Here is a 20,809-nt window from a genome sequence, read left to right as displayed (position 1 = left end):
GTTGGTCTTTATGCCAGTACCATGCTGTTTTTATTATTATGGCCTTTATAGTTTGTCATCAGGTAGCATGATTCCTCCAACTTTGTTCTTCTTTCTCAAGATCAATGTTGGTATTTTGGGTCTTTTGTTGTTCCAAATAAATTATTGGAATATTTATTATAGTACTATGAAAATACACCATTGGTATAATTTATTCCTAGGTAATTTATTTTTTTTTACGTAATTATGAATGGGATTGTTTTTAGATTCCATTTCTCATAGTTCATTTTTGGTGTATAACACTGCAACTGATTTCTGAATCCTACTACTTGACTGAATTAATTCACCAGTTCTAGTAGTTTTTTGGTGGAATCTTTAATAGATTTCTCTAAATACAGTATTATGTCATTGCAAATAATGACAAGTTTTGCTTTTTAGTTTGGATGTCTTTTATCAATATTTCTTCTTGTCTGATAGCTGTGGCTTGGACATCTAGTACTATTTGAATAAGAGTGGTGAAAGTAGACATCCTTGTCTTGTTCTTGATCTTCAGGGGAATGCATGTAGTTTTTGCCTATTGAGTGTGATGTTGGCTATTGGGTATGTCATATATGGCATTTATTACATTGAGGTATGTTCTCTATTCATAATTTGCTGACAGGTTTTTTTGTTTGTTTGTTTTTGTTTTGGTGCTAAGAATTTTTAACATAAATGGGTGCTAGATTTTATCAAATGCTTTTTCTGCATCTAGTGATATGATTATGTGGTTTTTATCCTTTATTTTGTTTATGTGATGTATTACATTTATTGATTTGTGGATATTGTACCAAACTTGCATCCCTGGAATAAATCCTACTTGATTATAGTGTATGTATTGATGGATTGGATTTGCTAATCTTTTGTTTAGGATTTTTATAATTTATGCTCATCAGGGTATTACTCTATAATTTTCTTTCTTTGTAATGTCTTTTTATTGTTTTGGAATTAGGATAATGCACATCTTGTAAAATAAGCTTGGGAGTTTTCCTCTTGAATTTTTTGAAATAGTTTGAGGAGGATAGATGTTAATTCTTTGAATGTTTGGTAAAAGTCATCTGTGAGGCCATCTGTCCAATACTTTTATTTGTTGGGAGTTTTTTGATTAGTGCTTCAATTTTACTAGTTGTAATATGTCTATTCAGATTGTGATTCTTCCTAATTCAGTTTTAGAAGATTGTATGTTTCTCCGAATTTATCCATTTTTTCCAGATTGTCCAATTTGTTGGCATGTAGTTGTAATATATTTTTTACAGTCTTTTTGTATTTTTTGGTATCGGTTGTTACTCTCCTTTTTCATTTCTGATTTTATTTGTTTGAATCTTCTTCCATTTTTATTCCATTGATGAGTCAAGTTAAAGGTTTGTCAACCTTGTTTATGTTTTCAAAGAACCAGTTCTTGGTTTCATTGATCTTTTGTATTGTCTTTTTAGACTGTATTTCATTTATTTCTGTAGAAATGGGTTTTATAAAGAAGAATTAGTATTTTTTCCTTAATTTTCATAATTCATAGGGATAAAATTACTTTGTTCTGTGGGTAGTTAAGAAGTATAGGATCCATGGTTCCTTCCTTCAGGAACATTTTCCATTCAGTGGCTACATAATTTGATTGTGCATCAGAACCATCTAGCACAGTGGTCCCCAACCCCCAGGCCGGGGTACCGGTCCACAGAGAAAGAATAAATAAATTACATTATTTCGTTTTATTTATATTTAAGTCTGAACGATGTTTTATTTCTAAAAAATGACCACATTCCCTCTGTTACATCTGTCTAAGACTCACTCTTGACGCTTGTCTCGGTCACGTGACACATTTATCTGTCCCACCCTAAAGGCTAGTCCGTAAAAATATTTTCTGACATTAAACCGGTCCGTGGCCCAAAAAAGGTTGGGGACCACTGATCTAGGGGAGTCTCCTCACCCTCCACTTATTAGGAACTTACATAAAGGTAGAATAGCCTGACCTGTGATGGCACAGTGGATAAAGCGTCGACCTGGAAATGCTAAGGTCGCCGGTTCGAAACCCTGGGCTTGCCTGGTCAAGGCACATATGGGAGTTGATGCTTCCAGCTCCTCCCCCCCCTTCTCTCTCTCTCTCTGTCTCCTTTCTTTCTCTCTCTCTCTCCCTCTCCTCTCTAAAATGAATAAATTAAAAAAAAAATTAAAAAAAAAAAAAGGCCTGACCTGTGGTGGCGCAGTGGATAAAGCGTTGACCTGGAAATGCTAAGGTCGCCGGTTTGAAACCCTGGGCTTGCCTGGTCAAGGCACATATGGGAGTTGATGCTTCCAGCTCCTCCCCCCGTCTCTCTCTCTACCTCTCTCTCTCCTCTCTAAAAATGGATTAAAAAAAAAAAAGGTAGAATAATAAAGGAGTAGAGGGATTTTAGCATTATGTATATATACTGAGGTTTCTCTGAGACCTTCCGATTCCCACTTGTAGCTTGGAAACTACACATTTAAGATAAATTTTCACATATACACCAACTCACCAGGCGCCAATTTCAGCGCTGTTTGGTTGCTCTGCTACCACCCACCGTGAAAGCTGGAACTCCCACTAGTGGGCAGGAGGGACCAGGTTGACCAGCACTGCAAAAGTGGGCGGTTTTTATGAAAAGGTTTGCCATCACGGTTCTGGGGGAACCCCTAATAAATGTTTCAGAAAAATTGCTGTTGAAATGATTTATTTTGACTTATATTTATACCTCCATGTCTCAATTTGTTCTAACTTTCAGCATTTTTCTTAAATTCTTTTTTTTTTTTCCCAAAGCTGGAAACGGGGAGTCAGTCAGACAGACTCCCACTTGTGCCCGACCAGGATCCACCCGGCATGCCCACCAGGGGGCGATGCTCTGCCCATCTTGGGGCATCGCTCTGCCGCAATCAGAGCCATTCTAGTGCCTGAGGCAGAGGCCACAGAGCCATCCTCAGCGCCCGGGCGAACTTTGCTCCAGTAGAGCCTTGGCTGCGGGAGGGAAAGAGAGAGACAGAGAGGAAGGAGAGGGGGAGGGGTGGAGAAGTAGATGGGTGCTTCTCCTGTGTGCCCTGGCTGAGAATCGAACCCAGGACTCCTGCACGCCAGGCCGACACTCTACCACTGAGCCAACCGGCCAGGGCTTAAAATTTTTTAAAAGATTCTATTTATTGATTTTAGAGAGAGGAGAAGTAGTGACAGAGAAGAGGGGCAAAGAGCAGGAGGCATCAACTCATAGTTGTAGTTGCTTCTCATATTGTCCTGACAGGGCAAGCCCAGGGTTTCGAACCGGTGACTGGTGGGTGGTACAGTGGATAAAGCATCCACCACAGGTCAGGCTAAAAATTTTTAAATTAAATAAAATCTGGGTAGTTTAAGTTACACTTTACTAGTGCTACTAATTTGTTAATGTTTGCTTTTGAGAGTATTGCTGAATGAACTTCTATGTGCTTAGAGCTTTTGCTTAAATGACCTTTCCCAAACATCTTTATCCCTCCTGGTTGATTTGGTTTCTCCCACATTATTATGGAAGTCATCATTTCTTATGGCTGAGTAGTATTCCATAGTGTATATGTGCCACATCTTCTTTATCCATTCTTCTATTGAAGGGCTTTTTGGTTGTCTCCATGTCTTGGCCACTGTGAACAATGCTGCAATGAACATGGGACTGCATGTGTGTTTACATATCAATATTTTGAGTTTTTGGGGTATATACCCAGTAGAGGGATTGCTGGGTCATAAGGTAGTTCTATTTGCAGTTTTTTGAGGAACCACCATACTTTCTTCCATAATGGTTGTACTACTTTACAGTCCCACCAACAGTGAATGAGGATTCCTTTTTCTCCACAGCCTCTCCAACATTTGCTATTACCTGTCTTGTTAATAATAGCTAATCTAACAGGTGTGAGGTGGTATCTCATTGCAGTTTTGATTTGCATTTCTCTAATAACTAATGAAGATGAACATCTTTTCATATATCTGTTACCTCATTTTTTAGCTCGTGAATTGAGTTTTTCATCTCTGTTTGATTTGTTTTTATAGTTTCAATTTCCTTGGTAATATATTCTTTGTGTTCATTGAGTTGTTTTCTGAGCTTCCTAAATTGCCTTTCTGTGTTTTCTTGTATATCTCTGTGTATTTTTAGGATTTCTATTTTAAATTCTCTGTCATTTAGCTCCAAGGTTTCCAATATATTAAATTTTTCTTCATAGATTTTTTTCCTCATGTATCTGTGCTACCTCTCTGTCTTTTGTATCCATGATATTCAATTTCTTTTTCCTTAATGGCATCTGAGGATGGTTTTGTTGATAGTATTAATGAGAATTGATAAAGAATAAACAGTTAAAATAAAAAAGAATAAATAAAATAAAAAAATTTATTATTCCCCCCCTCTTTTTTTTCTTCTCCTCTCCTTCTTGAGAAAATCTTGTGGTGAACTGTGAATTATATTGTGCTAAATAGAACAAAAACTACCTATAATGGAGGGCCTGAGTTGGGGAGAAGTGATAAAGGGGCAAAAAAGGGGGTATGGACCCACAAAATGCAAAAAGGAAAAAATTTGGGTCAAGAATAAAATGATTTGCTTTTAGGTGATGGTTGACTAAGAAATATGAGAGGAATAAGAGGGAAACAGGAAAAAGGGGGAAAAAATTAAAAAATTACTTTTGTATTTAGTGGAGCAAGAACTAGATAAAATGGGGAGCCAGGGTTGGGAGCACTGCTAGTGAGTCAAAAAAAGCGAAGTAAAAAACTCCCAAAGCACCACAAAGAAAAATCTGAGTCCCAGATGAAATAATTTGTTCGTGATTGAGGATTGAATGAGAGGAAAAGTAAAGGAAAAAAGAAGAAACTAATATAGATGGAGAAAAAAAAAGAAAGAGGAAAACACAAAAAGAAAAAAGAATAATAGGAGAGAGAGAGAGAGAGAGAGAGAGTGTGTTAAGGGTTTTGGAGTGCAACCCTCTTAGAGAGAAAGGAAGAAGAAAGAAAAGATAATGGGAGATGTAACACTTATGGGTAGTGTAGTTCAAGGAGAGGAGAGAGTAAGACCGGCAGATAATTAAACGACCAAATTGAAAGAGGAAGAAAATAATCAAGACAAGAAGATAGGAGAAACAAACGAACAAATATAAAATGGGATAGGTTATAAAGTCTGCGGATTATTCTTGATTTTGAGAGGTTATCTTCTTGCTTTTTCTTTTCTCTCCCTCTTCCTGGTCGGTGACTCTACCCCGGGTTCTGCCCCTTTGGCACGCTCAGGTAGAGGTTTGTAGTTGATAAGTCTCTATGGCGATGTCATGTATTGTGCTTCAGTCTTGTTGGCAGTCGAGGCTCATTAGCATTTATAGGCTCCGACAGTGAGAGAGTCCGTGTTCCTGGAGCCTTTCCCCTAGTCTTTCCTTCCTGAATTAGCAGCCTGATGATCCAGCTATGGGGTTGCTGCTTCCTCTGCCTGGAGAGTAAGAGGCTCAAAGAGCTGGCAAATCTCCACTCTATTCCCACTCAGCACAGGGCTCTGGGTAAGGCTCAGTCAGTCAGAGCTGCTAGCATAATCAGGTGGGGCTTCGACCCACACAAAAACCTCTGACTCTGCCCCTCTGTCCGGTAACACGGGGCGCCCACTCCCGGGGGGATTCTCTCGCCCGCTATCTGCGCTCGCCGACCAGGATATCTGGCCAGCCGCCTCTCATTCCGGGTTAGGCGCCCCGCCCGCACGGAAAAGTTCGATCCTAGGGAATTTCGCTCCCACTCACTCCCCACGCGCTGCTTTTCTGCGCACAGGGGCGACCTCAAGACTCTGGTTTCAGTCCACAGAAAGGCCTCTGACCCTGCCCCTCTGTCCTGTAACACGGGCGCCCACTCCCAGGGCTCTAGGAGGAATCTCTCGCCTACTATCTGCGCGTGCCGACCAGGAGATCGGGGTGGATGGCTGTCCCAAGTGCCTTTCTTTGTCTGGATTTGGCGCAAACGTTAGCTTGTGTTGACTGGGTTGCCACAAGCACAGTTTTTCCTCGGCTTGGATGTCCGTGCCACAGCCTGGTTCGGACGTTTGTGCCGCAGTCTGGTTCTATTCACACCCTATGCCCACCTTAGTTCCTATACTCTCAGTTCCCAGTGAAAGCAGCCCTTATTTAGGTTAGTGAGGAAGGTGGAGTGTTTCTTCCGCCTTATTTCCTTCGGGGTTGATTATATATTTAGTCAATTTTTCGCTCAATCATACCTTCACGTTTAGTGTGGAACTTCTGGAGGCTCCAAGGATAGATTTTTTTGTCTCTGGTTGAAGATCTTGTTGAATTTTTGGGGAGATTTATCTGTATCACTCCTTATGGCACCATTTTTCTGACGTCATCTTCCTGTGCAGTTTCTTATAACTACAATTGGAGTACTTGGTGACTCTGGAATGAATCTGTACTAATTCAAGAATGTCCTAGAAGGTTTTTTTCCCTATTGCTTATATCCAGTAGTTTACTTTTTCTTTGCCTGCTTTGACTTTAGCGTTGCTCAGGATGCTGCTTGAGAAGGGCTATGAAATTGATAAAAGTGATACCCTCCTTATTGTTTTAAACTATAATTAAGCTGCAAATATTCTATGCCAAGATGAGTTTTTAAAACTTTAAGTGGAAATCTTTGTTTAGATGTGTTAGATATCATCGTTTTTTAAAATACCTAGCTATTTAATTCAGATACGATACTTTGTCAGGTGCAGTTAATAGATTGTCCAAATAACTGGCATAAATAGTAGTAATAACTGGCATAGATAATAACTGGCATTTATTATCTCACATAAGAGTTCTGGATGGAGGTGGTTCCAGAGTTCTCTGATTCAGTATTCTAATTATGTCAGTGTTCTGGATCATTTCCCCTTTGATCTTTTCTGCCATCATGGCCACAGATGGCTGTAGTAAGTCTAAACATCATATTCCTATACAACAATATCCAAAACCTGGAAGAAAGAGCAGTACCTTCTGCACAAGTCTCATCTGGGCAGCAAATAGTTCCCTGCAATCCTCAGCAGTAGTTTTCTTTTTTTTTTTTTTTTTTTTTTTTTTTGCATTTTTCTGAAGCTGGAAACAGGGAGAGACAGTCAGACTCCTGCATGCGCCCGACCAGGATCCACCCGGCATGCCCACCATGGGGCGACGCTCTGCCCATCCTGGGCATCGCCATGTTGCGACCAGAGCCACTCTAGCGCCTGAGGCAGAGGCCACAGAGCCATCCCCAGCGCCCGGGCCATCTTTGCTCCAATGGAGCCTTGCTGCGGGAGGGGAAGAGAGAGACAGAGAGGAAGGCGCGGCGGAGGGGTGGAGAAGCAAATGGGCGCTTCTCCTGTGTACCCTGGCCAGGAATCGAACCCAGGTCCTCTGCACGCTAGGCCGAAGCTCTACCGCTGAGCCAACCGGCCAGGGCCAGCAGTATTTTTCTTATGCTCCATTAAGGAGAAGTGCTTCCATACTCAATCTTAGGTAAGTCATTGAGAACAGGAAATGGGATTCCCACTGTGATCCTAGAACAATATTAGTTCATGCATGGAACTGGAGGAGCACCCACCCAATTGATCCCATTGATGCTTTGCGATCACGGAAGAGGCAGAGGTTGATGGGCAGGGAATCACAAATATATGCCAAACTATAATATTAATTTATATGTGACATATTCCACATACTACATAAAAGATATTTATATGCAAAATAAAAATTTGATGTTTTACTCTTTAAAGCACATGCATATTCATTTGAGAAGCATGTTATGCTGTAAGTGCTACTTTATAATTGGCATAGGAAGCCAGTGTCATGGGTTTCAAATATCTTAGTTGTTTACTGTTGTTGTTGTTTTTCTTGGGTACAGTTTATTTCTCTCAGTGATAGATAATACATGATTTTGGCAGTAGTTTTTGATTCTTTTTAATTAATTGTACTTATCCTTGCAGGTGGATTCTCCACAGTTTTCCTGGTGCGGACTCATGGTGGAATTCGCCATGCATTGAAGCGAATGTATGTCAATAATTTGGCAGACCTCAACATTTGTAAAAGGGAAATTAAAATTATGGTAAGTGAAAGAGCAATTCCATTAAAAAGTTGGTGTATTTTTTGTTTGTTTTGCTCTAAAACATTAACCAGTTTTAGGCAAACTGCTTATTGGTTTATGCATATCTAGAAAACCTTTGAACATCATTAAATTAACTTTCAAAATTATTTGGGTTGTAAGTACATTTCTTGTAGCTATACTTAGGGCTAAATATAGCCAACTCCTTCCTGTCCTTTTTTTCCCCTACTGTAGTTCAGTGGGCATGCTACTCTTTTTTTTTTTTTAGATGCATTTAAATTATGAATATATTTGAGTATAGAGAAATTTAGAGAATTATATAATAAAGACAAATTTACTCACTACTGAGCTTAAGAATTAAAACCTTACAGATACATTGGAAGCCTTCTGTGTATATTCCAACCCAAAAGATATCTTTGCACTGTTTTCATCTGAAAAGAAACTACTGCCCTGAGTTTGGTGTTTACTTGGTGTTCAGTATATTCACTATATGTGTTTGTATTCACAGACAATAATTAGTTTTGCTTTTAATTATTTTAATAAATCATGCTGTAAAGTTGTTCCTTTTTTTGTGTGTGTGTATTCTGCAGTATATAAGGTATTTTTCAGCAAGGGAAAAATTATTTTTAAATATTAGGAAAAGTAAAAAGTATTTTAATAGTCCATCAAAGAAAATTTCAGTAACTCAAAATAAATTACGAAATGAAAATTTCCTTTTTTTTCTAGGGTTGCTTATTCTCAATGCTGTGGATGGCTTGACTGTTCTCTCCCCCCTTCTCTCCTGTTTTGTTTGTTCTCTTCTTCCTCATCTATTTACCAAGGGCTAATATATATATATATGTAAATTATATATATAATTATTTTATTGAGGTACAATTTGCATAATATAAAATTAACCATTTTACCCTGGCCGGTTGGCTCAGCGGTAGAGCATCGGCCTAGCGTGCGGAGGACCCGGGTTCGATTCCCGGCCAGGGCACACAGGAGAAGCGCCCATTTGCTTCTCCACCCCTCCGCCGCGCTTTCCTCTCTGTCTCTCTCTTCCCCTCCCGCAGCCGAGGCTCCATTGGAGCAAAGATGGCCTGGGCGCTGGGGATGGCTCTGTGGCCTCTGCCCCAGGCGCTAGAGTGGCTCTGGTCGCAACATGGCGACACCCAGGATGAGCAGAGCATCGCCCCCTGGTGGGCAGAGCGTCGCCCCTGGTGGGCGTGCCGGGTGGATCCCGGTCGGGCGCATGCGGGAGTCTGTCTGACTGTCTCTCCCTGTTTCCAGCTTCAGAAAAATGAAAAAAAAAAAAAAAAAAGAAAAAAAAAATTAACCATTTTAAGGTGAACAATTTAGCGACATTTTATTACAGTCACAATGTTTGAGCAACCACCAACCTTGATCTAGTTCTCAAACCGTTTATCACTCCAAAAGAAACCACCTTCCCTTTAAGCAGTTGCATTTCATTCCCCACCTTGATTTAACCCTGGACAACACCTGTCTATGTTATGTCTCTAGATTTAACTATTCTGAAATTTTTACGCATATGGAGTGACGTGACAGTTTGTGTCTGGCTTCTTTCACGTAACATGTTTTTGAAGTTTATCCTTATTGTAACATGTACTTCATTCCTTTTTATGGCTGAGTAATATTTTATTGTATATATATGTATCATAATTTGTTTATTTATTCATCTGTTGTTGGATTTTTAAAAAAAAACATTGATGAACAGTTGAGCTGTTTCTGCCTTTTGGCTATTGTGACTAGTGCTGCTATGAATATGTGTGTATGAGTGTTTGTTTGAATACTTGTTTTCAGTATTTTTAAAAGAATTATTTAGAAAAATTTAACAGGATGACATTGATCAATAAGTACATAGGTTTCAGGTAAACATTTCTATAGCATTTGAACTGTTGATTATGTTGTGTACCCATCAATCAAAGTCAAATCATTTTTCATCACTGTATATTTGTCTCTCTTTACTCCCTCCCTGTCTCCCCCTCCCCCTGGTAACCACTTTATTTTATCTCTGTCCATGAGTCTCAGTTTTGTATCTCACCTATGTGTGAAATCATATAGTCCTTAGTTTTTTCTAATTTAGGTATTTCACTCGGTATGTTTTCAGAGTTCATCCATGTTGTCATAAATGGCAGTATCATTATTTCTTACGGCTGGGCAGTATTGCGTTGTATATATGTACCACATCTATTTTCAGTTCTTTTGAGTATATATCTGGGCGTGGAAATGCTGAGTCATACGGTAATTCTGTGTTTACCTTTTAAGAACCACTATACTGTTATCTACAGTAGCTGAACCATTTTATATTCATATCAGCAATGCAGGAGTGTCCAGTTCTTTAAATTTTATTTTAAATTTTTCAATTACAGTTGACATTTTGTACTATATTAATTTCAGATGTACAGCATAATGGTTAGACATTAATATAGGAATGTTCTAGTTTTCCCATATCCTTGTTTTTCTACACTTGTTTTTAATGTCAGTCCTGCTTATCCAATTGCAAAGAGGGAGGGTTTCTTATTTTTTATCAACATCATTATCAATACAGCAATTTAAAAAAATTTATTTTATTGATTTTAGGAAGAGAAATGGGAGGGGGGGGAGAAAGAAAGAGAAACATTGATTTGTTCTTCTACTTATTTATGCAGTCATTGGTTACATAAATGTGCCCTCTTGTATGTGCCCTGACCAGGAATTGAACCTGCAACCTTAGCCCATTGGTATGATACTCTAACAAACTGAGCTAACTGTCCAGGTCCAACACACCTGTTTTTTTTTTTTTTTTTTTTTACATTTTTTAAAGCCTATTACTGTGTTCAATTGTATTGATTTTCAAATATTATTATTATTATTATTATTTATTTTTTTTTTTACAGAGGCAGAGATAGACAGGGACAGACAGACAGGAATGGAGAGAGATGAGAAGCATCAATCATCAGTTTCTCGTTGCGCGTTGCGACTTCTTAGTTGTTCATTGATTGCTTTCTCACATGTGCCTTGGCCGTGGGCCTTCAGCAGACCGAGTAACCCCCTGCTGGAGCCAGCGACCTTGGGTCCAAGCTGGTGAGCTCTTTGCTCAAGCCAGATGAGCCTGCGCTCAAGCTGGCGACCTCGGGGTCTCGAACCTGGGTCCTTCCGCATCCCAGTCCGACACTCTATCCACTGCGCCACCACCTGGTCAGGCCAACACACCTGTTTTGATTGCTTTTGTTTGAAAATAGGCACATTTATATAATATGATATCTGAATTCTGTTTTTGTTGTCCCTGTTCCTTAGCTTTGAGACTTGCTTTTTTTTAAATCAAAAAAGTAAAAAAGATTTATCCCAAGATAATGGGGAGTCTTAGACCAATTTTCTAACTTGAGTCCATTTGGCACTGTTGTGCCATAATTCTTCCTTTCAGTAGAATGTGTATAGCTTAGAGACATGAAAATATAGTCATTATCAACAATAGCAACATTCAGATCTGTGCTTTTGAACAAGCTATTTTAGGGAGAATGGCTTTTTAGAGTAGTGCCTTCCAACTTTTTTGTTGACCCATCTTGTATTATGTATCATCATTTAGGAATTAGTGACATGTTCAGATGCCATTAGCCGATATCTCAAATTACATTACATATTTAAAACTAGGTTCATTATTAATGATAGTGGATATAAATTCATTTAAAAACTGGGTTCATTATTAATGATAATGGATGTAAATTCATTTAAAGTGGTATTCTTAATAATTGTTTTTTTAGGTTCTAGATATACCTAATTAGGTCATGATTAGTTTAAACCTTAGTATATGCTGATGATTATGTTTTACTAGGAGCTGAAAGTGTCAGATTGGCTATTTTCTTATTTTTTTCATGTATGTACTTGTATTATTAGTAATATCTTTATGGTTTCTTTATAAAAATCTTTTTTTTATATTATTGAGTTAATATATTTAAAAATCCACTTAACTAGGTACACATTAATTGCAGTATGTTGTATGCAAAATGAGCAGATGAAAGGATAATTGTTAGTTCATAAATACAGGGGTGGGCAAAAGGATTTACAGTGTTTCATACGGAAAATATAATAAATAATACAAGAACAGAGTCTGTTTTGTGTACTTAACTATAAACCTACTTTTGCTTACTCCAGTATTAGAGCTAAAATTTTTGTTTTTAAATAAAAGATACAAGTAAAAATTCTGATTTTTTTTTTTGAGTTTGTAAGGAGTATTTTGCACACTCACTTTTGGAGACTACTACTTTTGAGTGAACCATCTTCTTGATTTAATTTAAGAAAATAATCACTGAATATTTCTTGTCAGGAAATATTAGGCATGCATGTAAATACTTTCATTGTAACTGTAGAAACCTTTTTGAAATGAGATTTCATATTCATGCCTAAGTCTTTTTAAAATTATTTAATTACATTAATTTAGACTTCAAATCATTGCTAATGATAGAGCTTTAAAATGTATATTTTCTGATTTTTAAAATCTTGTTTCTTTTTTCCAGAAAGAACTATCTGGTCATAAAAATATTGTAGGTTATTTGGACTGTGCTGTTAATTCAATCAGTGATAATGTATGGGAAGTGCTTATCTTAATGGAGTACTGTCGAGGTAAGAGTTTTTCTTTGCATTTGTTTTATTATTAAAAAATGGCCTTAAAATGGGTTACTAGGTGTCTTAGTTTCTCCTAGCACAGCTGTCACCTTATTCTAGACACTTAATGCAATCTTAGCCTTAATTATCTGCCTAAATAAGGAGTGCTGTTAATTTAAAAATATTTAAAACCTAGTCATAGTTGCTGCAGTGAGGGTGTGAGCTAGTAAATGGGTAAAGAAAAATGTTGTTGGATTTAAAACAAGAAATATAAGCAGGTAAAGAGCAGTTACACTTCATGCTTCCTATACAATTCTTTTATAAGTAACCAAGAAGAGCATAATGTATCAATATTAATGTTGTAAGAATTTTCCAGCACTCTACTATGTTATCTTTCAACATAAATATAATACATTTAGAGGCTATATTTTGACCTATAATTTTTATATAGTTGTATTATTTGGTATTTTGAGGTTGTTTTGTAAATATCAGAAGATAGTTGAATATATGTACCCTGATTTATTGATGTCACCCCATTAAAATTAATAAAAATTTATTTATAAAAAAAAGATAGAATACCACATTTTATTTGGACCTAATGTTTTTTTTTATTGACATATTTTTTAGAGAGAGAGAGAGAGAGGGAGAGAAACATTTATATGTTGTTCCACCTATTTATGCATTGATTGATTCTTGTACTTGCCCTGATGGGGATTGAACCCATAACCTTGGCATATTGAGATGACACTCTAACCAACTGTACTACCCAGCCAGAGCCCTAATGTGATGGTATTTTTAAAGAAATAATTACTTGTTTAGTATACCTTAAGAATAATAATGATAACTTTAAAAAAATCCCTGAAATTTTAAAAAATTTAATGTGTGAGGGGGACAAGTAATCTATTTCCTGCAAAAAAATTTTTTTTAATATTTTTTAAAATAAATTTTATTCATTTTAGAGAAGGGAAATAGATAGATAGGTAGATCGGGGGAGGAGCAGGAAGCATTCACTTCCATATGTGCCTTGACCAGGCAAGCCTGGCGTTTCAAACTGGTGACCTCAGTATTCTAAGCTGATGCTTTATCCACTGCACCACCACAGGTCAGGCCTGTTTCCTTCAAACTTAAAAAAAAAAAAAATCAGACTGTATCTGGCAATTTGGGCTCTAGGGAGTCTTGGTTTATATTTAGATTCTCTTTAAGACAATTATGATTGTTTATTATGATACCAGAAACTCTTTGTCATTTCCTGAAGGTTGGAGGAAAAGAATGATGGCAGTGGTGGTGGAGAAAATACGGTCTCATTTACTTTAGTGTTGTAAGAAAGGACAACAGAAAGAAATGAAGTGAATTAATATTATGTATTGTGATGTAATTGCAACTTACGTCCATGTATATAAGAAGTTAGTCGTTTTCTTTGCTCTCATTCATAATCTCATCTTCTCTACTGTAAAGCATTGTGATATCTTTAAGAAGATACTGATTTCTCTATCTCACTTTCCTGAATTCTAGCATTTATGATTCTGATTCTTAGCTGGATTATAGTTGATTAATAGCCCTAACTTTTTTTTTAATAAATTTTTTATTAATTTTAATGGGATGACATCAATAAGTCAGGGTACATATATTCAAAGAAAACATGTCCAGGTTATCTTGTCATTCAATTCTGTTGCATACCCATCACCCAAAGTCAGATTGTCCTCCGTCACCTTCTATCTAGTTTTCTTTGTGCCCCTTCCCCTCCCCCTCTCCTTCCTCCTCCTTCCCTCCCCCTGCCACCCGTGATGACCACACTCTTGTCCATGTCTCTTAGTCTTGTTTTTATGTCCCACCAATGTGTGGAATCCTGTAGTTCTTGTTTTTTTCTGATTTACTTATTTCACTCCGTACAGTGCTATGAAGATCCCACCATTTTGTTGTAAGTGATCCGATGTCATCATTTCTTATGGCTGAATAGTATACCATGGTGTATATGTGCTACATCTTCTTTATCCAGTCATATATATATATATATATATATATATATATATTTTTTTTTTTTTTTTTTACAGTGAGTAAAGCCTTTAAGCAAACTCTTGTCCAATACAGCAAGAATCCATAAAAGAGTAGTGTCCTTAACAAGTTCACCAAGTCCAAGTTGGCCCCAACACCATGCCAAGTCCCTAATAAATGCAACCCAACCCCAGTTCAGTCTGTTAGGAGCTGTCCCAAGGAGCAGGAGTCCAGGAAAAGTCCACATCCAGGAAAAGTCCGCATGACACTGGAATTGTTGTCACCATTCTATACTTTGCAGCTCACGTCCAAGTCCCAGTAACCGCTGCTTCTAGCTGGTAATGATTCAGGTAGACTGGAAAAGCCATCTGCAGCATGTGTGGAGATGGAGCTTTTGTTCTCCTCTTCCTGGAGAGATGAGACCAGGTTTCTTTTCCCTGGAGCTCTGTGACTGTGGTGTGGTAAAGAGAACCTTGGGATACACTAAGCTAGGTGGCAAAGGTAGATTCATAATAGAAGTTGGCAAAAGGGGGAAAAAGAGCTCTAAATTAGGAGTAGGTCCCAGCCTGAGATATGAGTGGGGCATTGAAGTAGGAGGAATAAAGGAAACACTATATATTAAACAAAGCAGCAGAAAATAGGACTATCAACACCCACAACAGAGATCTTCGAGGGAAGAATAAAAAACCTGACTGTTCAGGCAAGACATAGTTAAGTGGCCCTTGTGCGAATGAGATCAGTTTACCTGCTTCTTGGAAGAAATACCCTAGGTTCGTCCACAGTGTCGTAGATGGGGCCGACAGCCCTGGGCACCTTCAGCCTTCAGTGGCAAACCCCAGCATTCTGGGCAAGGTTAAGTCATAGGTGGCTGGAGCAGGGCTGGAAGAGACTGAACCCTCCCTTAGAGGAGCGAGGGGGAAGCCTACCTTCCAGTGTCCCTGTTTCCTCACAGCAAAGGCATGTAAGTCTGGCAGGCTTTAGCTCAATGACCTTCCTTTCCACTATTGAAGCAGGACCCAGATGGCATCTTATGAGACCCCTTTGGGGTGTTGGAGCCTTTAAGGGTGTATCCTAAAAGCTGGTAGTTCCCCTGATCTCTATTGGGCTTCTACTGCCTCTTGGTACCTTAAAAGCCATGCTCAGAAGATCTCGCTGAGGGGTTTGAGGATCCCCATCTGCCTATATAAATCTTTTCCATATATCTGGAGCTATTTGGAAAAAGACAAAACAGTGTTATTAGCTGGAATAGCCCTAACTTTTAAAAGATAATTGAATTGGGCATAATTATAATTCTGGATAAGTTTAATTAATTGTCATGCAGAAGACATTTAAAAGGGGAACCAAATAAACTTCCAATTTTTAGGGGACAATTTGTTTTGAGAAAGGCATTCTTTTGCTTTTTAAAAATTAACAGTGTTTAAAATCTGGTTTGAATCAACAAGCTTTGTTTTACATGAAATTTTTATTTTGATCAGTTATTCATGTATATATTTTAAAATTCTAATAGTATATCTATTAGCTATGGCTATATGAATATTCTCCTGCCCTATCTTTCTTCAGTGACATTCACTTTGAAACCCTTGAGCTATTTCTTTTTATATTTATTTCCATAATTCTATATTGCATCATGTAGAGGAGAATTGGTTGTTTTAGTGAAATCCTTAGAGTGTTAAAGAGAAGGAAGGAACTTAGAAAACCAGGGGAAGTGTGTGATTCTGGGGTCTTGGAAGTTTGGTAGTGGGGATTTTCTGTTTTGTGTTTTAGATAGTATGTCCAAGAAGAGACGGCGATTTTATTGTCAGTGTAGTACAGTGTCAGTTGTTAGATTGATTTAATATTCAGTCTTTAAGTTATTTTGTTTGCATGTAAATTGTGACATGTAATAGTCTGTAATTGCATTTTCTTTCTTATACTTTTTATTTTTCCTGAAGTTAATAATTATGCCGATTTTTATTTACTTAATTTTCTTTATATATATTAGTATTTTAGCCCGACAGTCCCCAATGGAAGCGTAAATATGCAATACATTTAAACATTTTAATATTCATGTCAATTTCATTTTTTCTTTACTTAGAAACAGTCTTTTGGGAGACATAGTTTTGTTTAATTTTGATCAGCATTTAGCTGTCATTCTGGAATTCTCTTTACCTTCCTTCTAACTTAGACTCCTTGCTGCTCATTCCTCCCACTTGTTTTTATAATTGCCTTTGGTAGAGTACATTTTTCAGTAGCTTTCTGATAATGGATTTATGGAAGAAAACCTTTCTGGAGCCTTCCATATATAAAAATATTTTTATTCTACATCTATATTTGTCAATTTGGCTAGATAAAGAGTTATAGGTTACATACACTTTTGATCTATAATTCTAAAAGCATTATTTACAGTATTTTTTTTTCCTGGTTACTATTGAGAAGTTGGATGCATTATGATTCCTCAATTTTTTTGTGACCTGTTTTTTTCCATGAACACTTTTTGAATCTTTCCTATTTCCAGCATCCTAGAATTTCAAGAAATATGTGCAGTGATTTATGGGTTATTTTGGTGGTATTTTTTGCTGAGTACTCAGTTTTTTTCTCTTTCATTTTCTCTTCTCTTTTTGAACTTTTAATTTTTAGGATATTAGTCTTCCCAGATTGATCGATTCTCTGATTTTCTTTCTTTTATTTTGTTTTACCCGCTCTTTTTTTATTCTGCTTGTGTTGGGAGCATTCCTTCATTTTACCTTTCCGCTCCTCTACAGAATTTTGTATTTCTGTCATGTTATTTTTAATTTTGAAGAACTCTTTCTTCTTCTCTTAGTGTTGTTATTTGTTAAATCTTGCTCTTGTTTTTGGTGTAGATATTTAGTTTTCTGTAGATAAAATTATTTTCTGTTCCTTGTTTGTTTTTGTTTTTTTATTTGGTTTTATATCCTCTCCATTATATTAGAGGTTTTCGTTAAATGTTTCACCAGGTAAGCTTACTGTATGTACTGCAGGTCAGACTGTACCCCTGAATAGGCAATTACATCTTAAGAGTAGTCCAGAGGATCTGAATAGAGCATGCTCAGTTTCTTTTCTCAGCGGAATCAATGAGATAAGTTTCCAGTGGGTTGAGAAGTAGAGAATGGGCTAGTAAATTCTCTCCCCTTACTTTCTCTATAAAAGCTAATTATTTACATAAACTTTTTAAGAATGAAGGTGCTTTCATGAGAGAATCAGTGTTGTCTATATAGTTCAGGTTCATTGGTTTTGATTGTGTAGAGGTAAAACTGTACAGAAAGTAGAATGTGTTAAGTAGCTTATATACCCTACTATGATTTCAAGTACCAAAAGTTTACAATCCTCTTTTGTCCAATGTTAGATCTCTGCAGATTTATGGTGTGGCATGGCTTAATTTTATAATGTTCTGATGTGTAGTTTAAAAAGAGGTTATATGCTTTAGGTATCAAACTTTCAGAAATCAGAGTTGGTATTTTGAATATTATTTTATAAAAAGAACTTTTTATCTCTAGGAGGTGTTCTGCAGATATTCCTATGGATAATATATCTATTAGCTTTTTTAAAATAACAAAACATTACAGAACTTAATAGCATAAACAACATTTATTATTGCTTGTGTATCAGCGGGTCAGCTGTTCTATTTAGACTGAGTTTGGTGGAGAGACACTACTCATTTTGGCTGGGCTTGCTCCTGTGCCAGTGGGTTCTCTGGGACTCGTTTCACATATTCCTCATATTGCTGGCACTAGTAAGCTATCCTTGGATGTTTTTCCCCCAGAGATGATAGAAACATAAAGAGGGCAAGTGGAGGATGTGAAGACTCTTTGAGGCCTAGGCTTGGGACTGGCACAGTGCCACTTCTGCCTTATTCTGTTATATAATGAGAGGTAGGAAGTTGTTGCATGACCACTTTTAAGAGGTGAGGAAATTGTTGACTTTTTATTTTAGTAATGAAATTGGAAGAGTATAAAAGTTTTTGTTTAGGAGGAGATGCCTATTTGAAAAATATGGAAAGATTTAAGAGGTGTATGCATCTTGTTTTAAAAGACCTTCAGTATATATTTTTAAATATTTTTATTATAATAGACTTAAATATAATTTTCAGAAGAGTTTTATTTTGAATAATTAGGTCTTTTTTTGTGTGTCTGCATTTGAAATGCAGCCCAAATACAGCTTTTAGCTTTTTGGGGGATCTGAATTTTGTGATTCAAGGTTTCTGGCTCAAAGATCCTTTAATAGAAAAAAGAGGATTAACATTTGTTTAAAATTCACTCTACTCATTCCAACATTGTTCCTTCAAAAGAGGTGGAATGAGCTTGAGGTTTTAATTCTTTAGCTGTGCAATGATATTTCAAAAATGTGAATAAATTCCAAAAGAACCTTTTTTTATCTTGTTTAATTTTCAGTCAGAATGAGTCAGGGTCTCTGACAAGAGGATCAAGGATATTGATGCCTGGCTAGGTGTTTCACTTTTATGAGCTACCCTGAATAAATTATAGTCAAATAGAGTTGAGTTTTCTGAAAGTTGTAGATAGGTAAAAGTTCATGTTCTTTTTTCTTTAAAATTCTAAGAAAAAAACCATTTCAGAAAATACATGAGAATGTTGTTTAGACAGTAATAATAAAAGTAACAGGTGTGTAGGCACTTTCTTATAGATTTCGAAGTAGCAAACATTCATTTATTCAACTTTGTTAAAAGAAAGTTTGCCTTTTTAAATTTGCAAACTTGATTTTTATCAGAGTGGTTTCTGAACGAATCACAGGTTTACCTGTGTTCTTAAAGTATGATAATTAACTTTTTCATAATTAAGAATTGATGATTAGACTGTCAGTTGTTGTATAATGTAGTATGTAATACTTCTCTAAGGCTTATGTATGGTTATTTGATTTTAGTAATTTACTTGACCCATTATCCCCTACCTAGTTAGGATGCCTGTTAATTCATCTCTTCATTTCCACTTTTCTCTAAAAGATTTTATTTATTGATTTTAGAGAGAGGAGAGAGAAAGGGAGAAGTCGGGGGGGGGGGAGGGAAGTGTGAAGCATCAACTCATGGAACTCATAGTAGTTGCTTCTTGTACTTGTGTGTGCCTTGACCAGGCAAGCCCAGGATTTTAAGCTTGTGACCTCAGCATTCCGGGTTGACGCTTTATCCACTGCACCATCACAGGTTAGGCTTCATTTCCACTCGTGTTATTTCCTTATCCCCTTGTCTAGGAAACCTTTTGAAAAGTCAGAACAGAACTTTCCTTGGTACTTAAGTTAAAATGTGAAGTATTTCTGATTGCTGTCTGCCTGGTCAGTCTCTTCTCACCTTGCTCTCTCCTCTCCTCTGCTTTCCTGGACCATATCCACATTGGCTTTCTTTAAGCTATTATAAATCTTTCAGCTTTTTCTCAAACTGGAGGCCTTTTTAATTGCCATACTATAGCTAGTGTGCTTTTGTTTCAGATCTCTTCTGGTTGATTTCTGCCTATCCTTCATTCTCAACATGAATGTCACTTCCGTAGATAGGCCTTATCTGATATCCTTTCTTTCCCATCCTTCTTTATCAATTTAAATATAGGTTTCTCTCATATTATCCTTATTGTACCTAATTGTGATACATGTTTGTGTGATTGTTTAATGTTTATCTCTGCCTTTAGACTATAAGTTCCATGACAACATAAACTTTATTTTTGTTCACCATTGTTTACCCAATAACTAGCACAGTGTGGAATAAACTTTTAAAAATACCTATGATGCTGTCTATTATAAAGTTCACCCTGATTTTAGAGATGTTAAAATGTTTAAAAATGGCAATAGCATTAGCAGGACATAATCTATCTTAAGAAATTCTCATGTTTAGAAATGTAAAATGTGAAAAAATATATTTCGTTGAATCAATACTTAATGGTGTAATAAGCTTCTTTTTTTTTCTTTTTTTTAATAAATTTTTATTAATGGTAATGGAATGACATTAATAAATCAGGGTACATATATTCAAAGAAAACATGTCTAGGTTATTTTGTCATCAAATTATGTTGCAAACCCCTCGCCCAAAGTCAGATTGTCCTCCGTCACCCTCTATCTAGTTCTCTGTGCCCCTCCCCCTCCCCCTAACTCTCTCCCTCCCTCCCTCCCATGTCCTCCCTCCCCCCCCCCTTGGTAACCACCACACTCTTGTCCATGTCTCTTAGTCTCATTTTTATGTTCCACCAATGTATGGAATCATGTAGTTCT

General features: G+C 36.9%; 1 protein-coding gene across 2 annotated transcripts in view; it reads left to right on the top strand.

Moving 5' to 3' along the window:
* The window catches only part of BMP2K (BMP2 inducible kinase), a 143,891-nt gene that overhangs the window by 46,777 nt on the left and 76,305 nt on the right, over positions 1-20,809 (top strand). For both annotated transcript variants that reach the window (XM_066279868.1, XM_066279869.1), the window contains exons 2-3: positions 7,914-8,032; positions 12,526-12,631. In XM_066279868.1, coding sequence (XP_066135965.1) covers positions 7,914-8,032; positions 12,526-12,631 — 225 coding nt within the window. The remainder of the gene's footprint in view (positions 1-7,913; positions 8,033-12,525; positions 12,632-20,809) is intronic.

This window comes from Saccopteryx bilineata, chromosome 5 (assembly GCF_036850765.1).
Source record: "Saccopteryx bilineata isolate mSacBil1 chromosome 5, mSacBil1_pri_phased_curated, whole genome shotgun sequence".
NCBI classification, from domain to species: Eukaryota; Metazoa; Chordata; class Mammalia; order Chiroptera; family Emballonuridae; genus Saccopteryx; species Saccopteryx bilineata.
The sequence above is the reverse complement of the archived record's forward strand: the minus strand, read 5'-3'. Positions and strand labels throughout refer to the sequence as shown.